The sequence below is a fragment of the Melozone crissalis genome, unplaced genomic scaffold, assembly GCF_028551555.1.
Source record: "Melozone crissalis strain CALT ecotype California unplaced genomic scaffold, PUWL_Pcris_2 ptg000042l_1, whole genome shotgun sequence".
NCBI lineage: Eukaryota > Metazoa > Chordata > Aves > Passeriformes > Passerellidae > Melozone > Melozone crissalis.
In genome coordinates, this window is record NW_026535820.1 from 37,661,046 (window position 1) to 37,676,289 (window position 15,244).

The following is a 15,244-nucleotide window of genomic DNA, read 5'->3' on the forward strand; positions in this document are numbered from 1 at the left end:
GCTACAGTTGTACAGCACAGCAGCAGACAAACTGCAATGGTTTTAATAACGCTCTATAGTCACACAGACAAGTAAACTTACTATTCTTCATTGTATTTGCTCAAAAAATAAAATCTGTTGCAGACATCTCAATCATGAAAAGGCCATCGTAAGCAGAAGCTGAGTACAATGCTGTTAGAAGCCATGATTTTAAGCTCACCGACCATTTGGATCTTTTCAGTTAATGTAGAGTGTCCAATCTCTGCTCTTAACCAGGGTCTGTACACTCTTCTATTTCAGAAATATTTAAAGTATTTCAAAAAACATTATCCCATAAAGGCAAACTTGGATTTTAATCTTTCATGCAGTGCTACACACATTCATATGGCAACACAGCAACGAAGAGTGATGCATCTTTTTGGGGTAACTCTGGTTTTTTGGGACTTTTTAAAAATAAATAAATAGATTATAATAGGTAACTGTATCCTACCCTCAGAGCAATTTTCAAGTAGCATATTCCCACGACTCTCATTGTACTCTGTTCCAAGCAGGGATTTCATCCATTAAGATTAGTGTTATCAGTCAGTTGTAGACACAGATAATTCTTGAAGATAACTCAGAGAGAAAAATCATTTGCTGTGCTAGAAAGTACAATTATGCAAAACCTTTGAGAATTACAAAGTAGCTTGTTTGTGCACATAGAAGTTTGGATATTTAATCAGTGTCCTTTCCCTCATATCCCAGTCAATATTCTGGAAATATAGCCTAGATGTGGTGGAAAATGAATACTAGAAGTTTCAATTCAAACAGACAATAACAGTAAAGGGATTGTAAGAATGGGGGGTCCAGAGAACAGACTTTACCCTTCCCCCTGCACTGGGCTAACAGCAGAGCTGAGGCCCCTCCTCACCCTACTTTAGAGGAGCACTGTAAAGAGCAAGTGGTTCCCAGCTGCAGCCTGCTTTTAACTTGTGGAATAAACAAAACCTACAGGTCTGCCCTCCTAAGTTTAACCAAATCAAGGAAAATAAAGGAAAATAAAATCATATACTGGAAAACAGTATATAAAACTTGTATTTTCATTATTTAGTTTTTATTAGATGGGAAGGTTTGCTGCTCCCCTAGCCTCCAGCCCTCCCCATATTTAGTTTTCCACACTGCTATGAAGTGCAGTATCAGTCAATCACTCACAGGAAGGCCAAATCTGAACCAGAGGGAATGAGATGATCCAGGCACACATTTACCTGACACCAAGGCTCTCTTGAAATAATCAGATGATTTTTTCATTACCCTTCAGAACCACTCCCAAAGCCAACACATCAGGCTACTGAACCCAGCTAAACTAACACCATGAGCTGGTGCCTGTTTATCCCAAAGAAGGCAGAGGCTGGATGGAAAACTAACTTCAACCTGATAACACTGAAACTATTTCCAGACTTGGACAGCATTTAACATCAGCCTAATCTGACAACTTACCCTATAACAATTCTGTAGCTAATTCTGCCTGATGTAACAATCTAAGTATTATAAAAACCTATCTAGCACAGATGCTGCTTTCAAAATACACATGCACAACACATGCTTCACATTTTGTTACAGCTTCTCATAGCACTCAGGTTTCTTTGTGGGCCATTAACCATCTCCAATAATCACATCCATGTTTTCCAACAGAAGTAGCTTAATGAGAACAGCATCCAGCAACTCTTGAGCTCAAGAAAGAATCACTGATGCCCACAAAAGAAACCTAGACTACAGTACGCCATCGGAAGCAAACACATGGCAAGAGACTTGCTCTAGAGTGCATTTCTTTTGCAAACAGCTTCTGCTTTTTCATTTTAGAACCCATCCATTTCCATCTTCACTTGCACACTCCGTTTAGGGAGTGGAAAACGCTTCTGCAATGGAGTATTGCCTCACAGTCACTTCAGTTTAAGATACTCCACAGCAGCAACGGAAAACAAACTGTTCCTTCTTGAATGCATAAGGGATGAAATTTTTGCCAGAGTTCAAGCACTTTAGTCTATCAGGTTTTCCCTGAAAAAGATCTGCAAGCCAGCACACACACACAATAAGGAAAGTGTTTTTTAACCTGCTATTAATCAGACAGCACAAATCCTAGGCTTTGATTTCAAAGCTGTTAAGATACAGTTTGACTGCCATTTCACTATGATATGCTTCTCCAATCAACTGCAGATTCAAGAGATGGGAAAAAAAAATTCTGACACTTCAAAAAAAAGGTTGTATAAAAGCCAAGTCTTTTTAAAGTGAGAGAGTGCACATGTGCATGGAGAGTGGAATTAAGAATCTCCCTGAAACTCACCCGAAAATCTTATCCAAACAAGTAACCTTTTTGAAGTTCTTAGGTGACTATTATCTAAACATCCAACTGTCATGTTCAAGGTCATGTTATTGCCATTGAATAGTGGAAGCAGAGGAGCTCAGGAAATATTATCAATAATTAAAAAGAAGTGTTTTACATGCTAATACCCTTCACCCTGTGACAGCACTAGCAACCTATTCTAGTACATGACGGGCTGTATGAGGCAAACACACACTCATCCTCAGAGTAAGTAAGCCAGTGGGCTTTTCTCTCTTACCTCATTTTTTCCATCTAAAAAATTAGTGTGAAGTCACAATGTGTCTACATCCTGTTCGTGTAATACATTTGCAAGTTATCTAATTATTTTGCAAAGTGGTTTTATTCAGAGCATTCCTGAATCATGACAAATTTACTAAAGTAACAATCATTTGACAAAAGTAAACAGATAGTAACCATTCCTGTCTGTTCAGTGTGCATTAAAAAAAAAAAAAATCAACCAAAAAGCCAAAACATAAAAATAATTAAAATTTTACTAATCCAAGTAGAAAAAATCCCAGCATATTCCCTAAGCAAAAACTAGATGGCAAAATCTGGCTAATTATTAAATCAAGAAACAGTATCCAAAAGAACATAGTATGATCAGATTTGTATGCGTTTTCCCTGCAGAGTATTCTAATATTGTGTGCTGTGTTTGTCAACATGATTTTAACAAATAACTGCCTCATCCCCACTAAAAACCTATAAACCACCACCATCTGAATGCCAGAGAGTGGAAGAGCATCCTGGCTGACACACCATTGTCTGTATAATTGTGCAAATAAGGACTATCTAACTGTCACTATGAGGTGCTGGGTTTTTATGCCCCCCTAACTCTTCATAAGTACATTTACTAGGCAGGGTTGCCATTTTTTTTTTTTTTTTCTTCTATTTTCCCCCTCTTTTTAAATGGAAACAAAATAGGATAGAAGGAGAAGGGGGAAGAAAATGAGAAACTCAAAAATGTGGAGTGAAACAATCAAGGGATTCACCAAGTATGCATTATAAGCCACATGAATATCACCAAATTATTATTTACTAATGTCGGTAAAAGGTGCAGTCTTCCGCGTATCTCACCACAAGGTAATAATTTTTGCCAAAAGATAATGAATCACTTTTACACTCTCTAAAAGGCAATTAGTTAAAAATGGGGGAAACATTTGTTCCATTTGTCCTTTTTAGTAGTTTATGTGCAAGCAAACTTCAGAAGCTGGAAAGTGAGAATTCCCTCCCCACTTCCTTCCCATACCTTCTGAATCATCATGCTGGCTCTTTCTCACTTGTTAATGGCTCAATTTCCACACATTAAAACAAAAACCTTCCAACAACCTCTCAAATATTTCAGAGCTGATGGCTGCCTTCACAGTCAGAAAATACCCATTTTTCAAGAGCTGTCATTCATGAACAAAACCTCATACCTTCCCAACCCAAAAGACCCAAAACTCGTAATTGTTTTGAGTGGGATGTTTATCCTGTCATTTTGTGAAACACTGATTGCATTTTCAATTAAATCTCCATCTTATATTTTTGTATTAAGAAAACACAAACTTCATGAGTTGGAAAAGAGTGAAGAGAATTGCATTAGAAGACCTATTTTAACAATAATATTGTTTCTGGATAAAACACAAAACCAAAAGCATTGTTTCCACATTTTTTTGTCAACCTTGCATAATGTTCCTCTTCAGAGATGACATATCACTTGACCAATGCTTTCCAGTTCTTGGGTTATGTATTTCCCACTGCTGTCAGTAACTGTCAAGCTCTGGCTGCACATTCCTCCCAGGAATCTTTACATCAGGTAATTTCTGGTCATATGGTTTTGCTATCACCATACTTGAAATTCACATTACATGAGGATTTTCATTTAAAACCTCTTCACACTTGGAAAAACAGATGCCTTTGAAATATCTGGATTTTTGGGGAAAAAGTGTTAGAAGAACTGGAAACCTACAGGACAAGGGCAAGGAGGAAAGTAAAATAAATTATCCTCCAACAGCTGAGTCACTTGATGTTTCCACACCTTCAGGCAGAGTCCTTCCAGTGCTTGCAGCCACACTGTGGGACCCAGAGTTTTGGTTCAGGACCACTGCGAGTGATCTGGGTGCATTAGGAAGAGCATTGCAGCAGGTCAAGGGAGGTGACTCTGCCCTTCTACTCAGTCCTGGTGAGGCCACATCTGGAGTGCTGTGTCCAGTTCTGGGTTGCTCAGGACAAGAGAGACACAGAGCTCCTGGAGCACATAGAACAGAGGGCTACAAAGATCATTAAGGGACTGAAGCACATCTTATGGGGAAAGGCTGAGGGTGCTGGGCCTGTTCAGCTTCCAGAGGAGGCAACCAAGAGAGGATCTCATCAGTGTAGGTCAGTATCTGAAGGAAAGGTGTCAAGAGGGTGGATCCAGGCTCTGCTCAGCGGTGCCAAGCAGTAGGACAAGAGGCAATGGGCAGAAACTGATGCACAGGAAATTCCACCTGGACAAAAGAAAGAACTTATTTACTGCACAGGTCACCAAATACTGGAACAGGCTGCGCAGAGAGGTTGTGGAGTCTCCTTCCTTGAAGATACTCAAGAACCAGCTGAACACAATCCTGTGCAATGGCCTCTCGGATGACCCTGCTTGAGCAGGCAGTTTGAACTAGAAATCCCACCGTGGTCCCTTCCAACCTGACCCACTTGGTGATTTTGTGACCAACTTCTAATGAAGTTCCATAGTTTCAGAGCAGAAACAAACAGCATCTGAATAATATTTTTTTTTCTTACAAAAGCTCCTGATACCTGACATTAATCTGACTACCAGTTCCAAAAGAGGCACCATTTTTTTAATAATTAAAAAAAATGAAAAAAATTGACTCAGTTTGTAAAAAATAGTTCTAAGAACTTTTCATAAATATTTCCCTTTTACTAGAAATCATTCTCTACTACCTTAAGGGAAAAACCCTCATCTTGTATGGTTTTCCAATTTAATTGACGATACTAAAGAAAGTAAAGCAGATATTATCCAAAGCAGCACAACACATTTCAAAGCAATGTCCTACTCATTTACACTTTATCAGAATGCAACCATTTTAATCAGACTCAGCAAGAACCATTTAAAAGCTCTCCTACCTTGCAGTAGAACATGCATATGATTATGTAAGTACATAAAAAAAAAGTTTACTTTGCACTGATCAACATACTACTTTGTGTCTCTTTCTTCTTTTGCAAGTTTTCCATTAGCATCATATTTGGCAAGGGCTTCTTCCTAACCTGACATACAAATTTTTAAATATAAAACACTGTTTGCAGACCACTTATTTCTCCATATTAATTCCACTTTGGAAATGGGCTTTACATTTATTGCTGGGCCATCAATGCTTTTGCTAGCAAGCACAATTACTGAGCAGTAAATGTAAAATAAACTACTGTTTTGCTGCACTGCTGTGGTCTTAACCCTGGCAGTATTCACTAATTTTCATGGCTTCATTACTGGAGATCCTGGACTAGTCACAGATTTGCAGCAGTTTAAGCTGTTAGCTCACAACTGGAGGTTAAATGGAGACACTTATTTTTATTAGAACCAGATTGCCACCTGAGTTTAGCCAGGGGTAAACCAAATAAACACACCACACACCAAGCACACAGACAAATGGATTCCCATGGGAGAAAAGTAAGCCTGAGCTTGCTTACACATACCTTTGCATTTACGGCCAGGTAGGAGCACATACAGAAACAGTTGCCATGGAATAGGAAGTGTAGCTAATTCACAGCTTTTATCAATTACCCAGCACAAACTCCCTTGGCTGCCCACACACTCTGGGCAATGCTACACTGGTTTGCCCCTGCAGACTGGCAGTGAGTGCCCACGGTGCTGGTACTGTTCCAGGTTTGGATTCGAAATCAGTGGTTCTACTCCCAACAGGAGTTCAGAGCAGCCCTGAGCACTTTCTGGCAGCCTTACCTGAAGCCCTGCAGATGATCTATTTATGGAGAGAGGAAGGGATTTCCTCACAAGTTGAAGGGAAACACATTTCCATGCCTCGAGAGCCACTCACTTATAGCCTCATCATCGAGGAGGAGGACAGAGTGCAAACACAGCCATTAAGCAGCTTCAACATTAATAAAATTAAATGGTTTTAAATAGAACATCTGGCATCAGCTGTTTCCATAAGCTGTTTTTATTTAAGTTTCCACCAAAAAATAGTGGACTTCTCAGCTATTTTCACATGCAAATCTGAATGCCAAATTAGGCTGTCTTTAAAAAAAGTTGTCTTAGCAAAAACTGTAAGAATTATTCACATGCTTTTTGGTTTGGCACTTCATTTGGTATGTAACGGACTGGGAGAGAACTAAGCACAACAGTATTTTTGCAATATATTTTTAGTGGAAATTATTTTTCAATAAAAGCACTCATTGCATTCCTTTGCCAGCAGTAATCACTAAATTCAAAACCAGCAAACCTTCAAATGTTTCCACAGGTACTTTGGTACAGATGTAGTTTTTTTTCCCTTTACGACTGAGTAAACTCTGGGGCAAAGTGGGAGAGAAAGAGACACAGCTGCTGCAGTATTGAGAAACAAAAGCTGTGGAATAATGAGTCAAGCTCTTGAACACCCCAACATTTAAACACCCTCAAAAAAACCCCAAACCAAAATCACACAGAGGGTTGAGAGCTCATGAAGCCTCCTTGTCCAAGCCAGGGGAGCCCCTGCTATGGATGCTGGCTCCTTCACAGTCAGAAGGATGCAGTACAGTTCCCAAGACTGGGGCACTTGGAGAAGAGCAAAACCAACTCTGCTTCCCTTTGAAGGACATGTTCAGCACATCAGTGAAAGTTAACACTATTCAATATTGCACCTTTTTTGTTTGTAGGCTACTTGCCTGAAGGTTCCCCATCTAGACTGGGAAGAAGCTGTCAGGTGCACAGACTGCACCCCCATCTGACATCCCCAGACTTCTGCTACACCCAGTAAGATGTGATCCCTGTAATTTCTGTGCTTACTGTCACACTCCAGACCCCTCCTAGACAGCACACACCAAAACAGGGCACCAAAACAGGTTATTTTCAAAAGATTGCATAGACTTTGCATTTTGTGTCTTTTGGTGTGAGCAAAGTGGCTTGCAGGCTCTGACCTCAATATATGCAGAAGAGATTTACTTTTATACCATCAAGCCAGCTTTAAAGCTGAAAACACGTAAGAAAACAAACCTTGGCCTGCAGTAAAATTTATTCAAGTTTGTTATTATTTTGAAGATGCTTGTTTTCTGAATACATTTTATATTCACAAATCATATTTATTTCTTAACTACAAAAGTAGTAGCATTTTACTATTAGTAGGAACCCTAATTTGTCAACCATTTCTTCACAAGATACTGTGTCAAGAAGACCCACTGATAAGAAATCTCATAACTGGTGAATAATTTTCATGGTGGAACTTACAACTGTTAATTGCCTCCATCCTGCTTTCAGAGCACATCCCTCAAAGTCACATGTCTCTTTTTCCAGGCTACAAAATATATGCACATTTGTGTAATTATTTTGATTACATATTCTGGAAGCAGGAATGCTCAGAGATGCCTTGCCAATTGTTCTAAACAGGGAAACCATATGGAACCAGCAATTTTATTTCATTTTGCTGTCAATGGTTATTGCAAGATAACTATGAAAATGAATTACTACAGTTCCACCTAAAGATTCATTTCCATATTTTACCTAATTATTTTTTTATATAAACAATGAAATTGTATCATTTGGAAATACAGGTGGTAACAGTTATTGCCCTCAATCTTTTGAGGTAATTAAGAACAGCACCAACTTACTCATCCAATGTATTTCTTTAGGAAAGTGAAATTTTCATCTGTATCACCATTTATTCTGCATCAGTAAAGTTTTAGCAAAACATCCACATCAAAATGCGGTTTAGCATCTCAATCTGATGCATTATAGAATGAAATATTGCTAGCCTAGAAATTCTTACACCTTCCAAAAAATTATCATAACCTCTCAGCCCAGGTGTTTTAGTTTGATGTTTCTGGGGAGCTGTTTTTCTTGTGCTTTTGTTGAGTGTTTTTCTTGCGCTTTTGTTGAGTGTTTTTCTTGCTTTGTTGCATGCTTTTAATTGTTACTATCAATTGCATTTTTCAGATTCATCATAATAGCTAAATATCAGAGAAATCAAAATATTTGGGCAGAAAACATGAGTAAATCATGTCACTAAGTAGTCACAGTCTTCTGTTTGTAACAATGCAATGACAATCTTTCCCTGATACCTCCCTTATTTTTCTTGTTGTTGGCACTGAGAAACGTAAAAGTGACATTAAGACAAAACACGGAGAGAAAGCTATCAGAAGTTGAGATCATTTTCCACCCATGAACAAACACAAATACATTCTGTTTAAATTAATGCAAAATCAGCACACAATCTGCTAGATTTCAGTACTGCTTCAAGAAATAAGCCATACCATTTCTGTAAGACAAAAACTAAATTAACTTTCAAATGCATCCCCAACTTCCTTATGTAAACAAGTGACAAAAAGTTTTCATTCCCACAATTGTGCTATTTGCAAAATGGGAAAAGATACAGTACATAAGCAGGAAAACAATGTTAGAGATCCTTGCCAGACTCCACTGTCTCCAACAAATTCTGAATGAAGACCAGGATGAATAGCACCATCAAGAGGGAAAAGGTCTATCATGGGACTCACCCAACCAAAATGGCTTGAGATAGGGTGTCTAGAAGGATTGCAAAAACATCAGAGCTGAAGCCATTTATCAGAAGTACTTCAAAAGAATTCCTGCTGAACAGGAGTCTTGAAAATATTTTCCCTGAAGAAATTTTCACTGCTCATAGTATACTGCCTGAAGAAACTCTTGTTCTCCATTTTAGGACAGTGTTACCTTGTGGGCTCCCATGATGGCCTCTTAAGACATATCCACAAAGAGAGCTTGAGCAATTACATGCTAATTTACACACAACAGCATCTTGACAATTCTTGCTTTCTCTGTAAAACCTCAAGGAAGCCAAGGAAAGGAGCTTTACCTGTCCCCAACACAAAGCAGCCAGCCCACCTAAACAACCTCCATTGTGTACTACCCTACACAATGAAGCATCCACCAAGTAACTTGTGTTGGAAGCAAGAGAAAAAAGCCAAACAGCTAAGCAGCCCAACAAGCAAGTGAGCCATGAACACAATCCAGACTTGAAAAGAAAGGTTGCTTTCCTACATGCTCCTACTGTCCCTTTTGCTTGTCACAACACCTTCTGTAGGGCAAGCTTCATTAAGGTCAAGTTGTGGAGACCAGAAAGCCACCCGTGTTTTAGTTAAAGGCCACTTGCGTTGGCCTTTCTCCTTCACGAGATAAAAGTTTCCATTCTGCTGGAGTGGACAGCAACTAACAAAAAGCCTCTTTTCACTATATTCAGTAACAGAATAGCATTCATTTCAAATTGCATGAACTCATATGCTTCTTGTCCAGGTTGCTTACAGATACACATATCATAAACCTCCAGCAACTGCCACCATTCTGTTCTTTCCTTTTGAAGGAAAATCCTTCATGTTTTCACTATGCTCATCCAATCCCTCACAGAGAAAGCAAATACCTACAGCCTTTCAAACCAATAAATTTTTTAAGACTTTGCTTTCTGCTTGTTTTGTTTTATTTACAAGTCTCCTTTCAACAGTGTTTAAAAAGAACATCTTCATCATTTTGCCCAGGATGAACAGGAACTTCTAGCAAAAAGATGCTAAAACCAGCCAGATTACAGGACATTGGGCCATTTTGAGTAGGAGTTTCCACAGCTAAGGTTCTGAAATTTTAAAAATGCCACGAATATCCAACTACTAAAGCCTTCACTCAGAGTTCAGCAAGCTTCAGTGACCCTGATGAGCACAGCAGCTTTGGCATGGCAGAAAGGCAGGTCCTGAGGTAGCCTAATCTCAGAAAATTAAAAGCTTTGAAGATTAAGAGCAGGACCTTGAAATGACCCAGACAGAAACAGAGAGAGACTAAATGGTTTCTGCAGCCAGTCCCTCCCAGACAGCAACCTGATGTTAAGCTCTTAATGTCTGCAGCCAGAAGGTCCAGCTCAGGAGCACTCCAGCTCAGTGTTTTGTTCTCAGAACTGCAAGGTCCAAAAATGTAGTTTAATTTGCTAGAAACACAGGACAAACAAGATATTACTGACCGCATTTGCTACCCTAAGTCTAGAATATTCCAGTTTTATGAATAACATCATGTAATCTGCATTTACCATGAAGTAACAATGTTAAGTCCTACAGAGAAGCTTATCCCACATACTTCCCAAAGCTCTGGTGGGTCCTGTTTATCTCTTCTTTTCTCACAAAACATGGACAAAAATGAAATGCAGAAATTCATTTGAAACCTCACCTTCAAGCACCAGTTGTATGTTTTTTGTTTTGTTGGATTTTTTCCCCCAGGATAGCTACCACAGAGAAAATTATAATTGTTTCAGGAACAAAACATATCATTGATTTTATATGCCCAAAAGAAGCAGATAAATAAAACAAGGTGGACAATACCCTGCCATTTCAAGAGCAAACTCTGGCAGGAAAAGCACCAAATTGTTTCTCATTTGCCTGATTGCTAGGCAGTGCCTGATTGCTACTGTGGTGTTAAAAGCAGTGAAGTTAAAATTATCAGAATTATCAGAGAGACACCAATGGAAGGGAAAATATGTGACAAATTCAAACTGTATTGCTACCCCCCAAAAAAAATCCTTTAAATTAATGGCTTTCAGCTCATTATAAAGTTAGTTGGAAATATGAATCTGGTGTTCTTTGCTGTGATTTTTATCATCTATGCACAAAACTGAAGACTATATCAATTTCTACACTCAACACTCCTGTTGCATAGGAAAGGAAGCGCAGTTCAGCTTGTATAGGCTGCTCTATCAACAGACTCTCTTTTAACTGATTTCTAACAGAACAGTTTTTTATCTCATAATGGTTATAAAACATGCCTCAAACTGGTAGGGGCAAATAAGACATACACAAATGCACACAAGTGGATATCTGGAAAATATTATTTAAAATTCTTCTCCACATAAAATAATCTTCAGAGGCACAGTTTAGATTTATAAGGCATATTCAAAGACAAGACAGCTACCAGAAGTGGAGAAGAAGCATAAGTAAAAGGGTTGTATCTCCTACTGTTAACAAACTCTGACCAATTCAAAATTCAGTTAAATACACCCATAAAATAACCACAACTATCCAGTCCAATAGTAACCAGAAATGCAAAAACAGATCTAGACTTTCTATTCATTGTACATCTTAAGTAAGATAATAATCTGAAAGATCCATAATAGGAAAATTCTTTAAAAAAGCAAATCACCTATGTGCATTTACACAAACACACACTGATGCTAACTTCTGCTTTCACTTTCAGTTCTCAAAGAGATGATTAGGGAAACTGTGTCATAGCAATCCATGTGTGCCAGCAATAACTAAATATGAAAAAAGCAAGAGAGAAGAATATTAAAAAGTAACCATGCACACCCATCCCTTGGACTGATTCCATCAATTCCAGGAGTAAAAGAAGAAACCAATACAGGTCTTGTCTTCAAAAATATAAATGGAGGACTTAACTTACCAAGGCAAAGTAAATTGAATTTATAACTTCAGGAACATCACCCCAATATAATCCTCTACATGACTAATATCATAAGAAAGATCTCAGAGTTCTCCAAACAAACCATCCTCATTTATCAACTTTCAAAGAACTATAAAATCTTACTAGACTAATCAAGATATTCATATTCATAGATTTCTTTACACTATGTCATATTTTAGAGAAACTGTAAGAGTGAAAGTAGAGAGAGAAGTCATAAAATTCTTAATCATACAAAGGGACAGACAGACAGGCATACAAGGGAAAGATTTTTATCTTTTCGCTTCCATGCAGACCTGAACACATGAAGTAAACTACATGCTTATTTATAAAAAATTAGTAAACATTTACTTACCCAGCATCCTCCTGAAAACCTTCTAGTTCATCTCTTTGCTCTGCTAGGGTGGATTCTAGATCCAGATAGGTACCATTGTGAGACAATTGCAGGGTGCAGTCATCAAGCTGTAGAACAAAAACCAGACCATCACATTAGAGCAGTCTTTTTCTCACACATACCTCTAACATTGCCTTCTCATTTTCCACATCCCCAGACAAGATCTCCCTAAAACAAACAATATGTTGGGAGCAGGTAAGAAAAATTTTTTGGCAATTTACTCAATTCCAAACCCACGTTCCCTAGATCATGCTTGGTTACAATATCAACACAACCAACAAAGTGAAATTTATTAGAATATACAGAGAAGATTAGAAGGCTTTAGCACAGAGCCTTTAAAATGTAATATAGAAAGAGAGGCTAATTTCAATGTGTATTTAGGATATAAATTACTGTTCTCTATTCTTACAGTAGAGTTTTAAGTTTAAGGTTCTGAGCCCCTGGATGAAGACAGAGGGAAGAAAGAGCTGTTTTTTGAGACACTGAATGGCCTCTGTGAGGACAGCTATAGCCAAAAGACAGTGCAAAATGTGGCAGCCAAGAGTTGGGGTCCTACAGAAAGGGTGAGGACAGTCAAGCAAATCACAGATTTTTCTGGAATTCTGCTTTTACAGCCAGGCACTAACCAGCCTCAGAAGGTGCAGGAACAACATTCCTAGGCCCTGGGTAGGGGGGGACTGGAAACCTGTGCCAGCTTCCTACAAAGGTACTGAGGTAATCAAGGACTAGACCTGAAAGCAGAAATCTACCCACAATGATGCTGGGAGGGAGGGATTAATAAACTATCTTTATTTCTTTTTTGTATTCCCTCATCTTAAAGTTTTCCATTAATTGTTCCAGCTGTTAAAAAGAGGCAAATTTGACCAAATTTAGAAAAGAAATTTTCTGGGGTTTTATTTGCAGGGTGCTCATAACAATAGAAGACCAAGGATGAATCATCCCAGAACTCTGGCCAACTCATTGACCAGGAAAACAAAATAGTTACTGATCGAGAGAGAAAAGTAAAGAAGCTGAGAGAAGAACTAGAAAGGAACATGAGCTCCTCTCTCACCATGACATAACTCAGTGTCAAATAACAAATAATGAGGAAAAAAGCCTTCCCAGAGAACAAGACAACATTTACCAAGGGGCAAGTGAATGTACAGTGTTGTCCTACCTCACCACTAGGGAGGTAAGTGACCATCTGCTCATAGAATCCAGTCCAGAAGCAGAGAAATGGACATCAATGAGTCCAGTTGGACACACTGCTGGGACCATCATGTGCAGCACTGCACTGGGGGTCCTTTTGTAACTGCTTCCAAGCTCACAAATATTGTAAACTACAGACATGCTGTGCTACTAGAAACAAAATCCTGTCTGACAGCCAAAAGGAACAGAGAATCATTAAGGCCAGAGAAGACCTCTGCGATCATCAAGTCTCAGTGTTAACCCAGCACATGTTAACCACTAAAGCATGTTCCTCCATGCCACATCCACTTGACTCTCAAACACTGCAGGATGGCAATTCCACTACTTCACTGGAGAACCTGTTCCAACACCTAGCCACTCTTTCAGTGAGGAAATTATTTCTAATATCCAATCTAAACCTCTGCAGATGGAACTTGAGGCTATTTCCTCTTGTAACAGAATCAGAATGGTTTGGGTTGGAAGGAACCTTGATCACCTACTTCCAACCCCCTATGTCATAGTTTTACTGCTGCACAATGGGTTCCACTTCCTCCCGTTGGCTGCCCATGCTGCATGTGTATGTGTAGATGCACTTCATTTGGGTGATCAAGCTCACTGCCTATTCATGGGAAGAAGCTCCAATTCCTGCATGAGCATTCCCAAGTGCTTCTGCAGTTTCTAGCACATGAGTAACCCTTGCTGCTGCATGGATCTCCATCCCCTACCACTAACAAGACAGCAGACCAAAGGACCTCATTAGCACACTGTCAAACAGTGGCATGCTGCCTCCAGGTCTCTCTCTGGTGATCATGATTTTATCCCCTCACCCATCCAAATCTTGTTTAAAGCTGTAACTGCACCAAAGGGGAAACTGCCACAGCCACAAGGCTGGGACTGGGTTTTCTGGTTCTGTTTGTTGTTAATGCTGTAATTGTTGTTGATGTTGCTTGTTTTTTATACACACTAGTAAAGAACTGTTACTCCTATCCCCATACCTTTTTGCCCAAAAGCCCCTTAATTTCCAAAATGATAATAATTCAGAGGGAGGGGGTTCATATGCTCCATTCCAAGGGACACTCCTGCCTTCCCGAGCAGACACGTCTTTCAAGCCAAGACAATCAAAGAACCCAAAATGAAGATGGTTTCATTCCTCTGGATTTTGCAAAAACAACCTGACATTCTTTGTATGCCTCCGTCTACCAAAAGGCAACCATGGCAATGGTGGTGTAACCACACATCCCTGCTGCAAAGGCCACTTTGAGAATGGGCAAATATTTAACAGCACACTTCATGGGCATCTTCTGCCACAGGTGTCAGCCAATGACTCTCTGAAGGAACGAGCAGGGGTCTAAAACAGCCAGTGACTCAAGGCAAGGAAATTACCACCCTTTAGCACTTCTGTGGAATCTTCTTTCTACTCTTTTTAATACTTAGAAAGAAAATAAATTAAAGTCTATCCTTGATGAATTATCTCTTTTAATTTCCCATCCAAGCTTTGATTCTCAGTACCTTTTCAGGAAAAGCCTAATAAGCAGCCACTTGTCTTATCTGGCAGTCAATACCTAAACTTAGTCACTCTGTTTCCTGCCACTGATTTATATACAAGAAAGGAAGACAAATAGTGTATTCTGGATTGGCTACATTGGAAATACTGCAGAAAAGCTCATTTACAATTAGTGATAGAGTATGACTTTTGCAATTTGAAAGAAAAGTTCGACCACTGGACAAAGGGTAGCAAGAG

General features: G+C 39.1%; 1 protein-coding gene across 4 annotated transcripts in view; it reads right to left on the reverse strand.

The window, feature by feature from the left end:
- FHOD3 (formin homology 2 domain containing 3) overlaps nt 1-15,244 on the reverse strand; it is a 374,964-nt gene that overhangs the window by 323,108 nt on the left and 36,612 nt on the right. For all 4 annotated transcript variants that reach the window (XM_054284852.1, XM_054284853.1, XM_054284851.1 and 1 more), the window contains exon 2: nt 12,298-12,404. In XM_054284852.1, the coding sequence (XP_054140827.1) occupies nt 12,298-12,404 (107 nt within the window). The remainder of the gene's footprint in view (nt 1-12,297; nt 12,405-15,244) is intronic.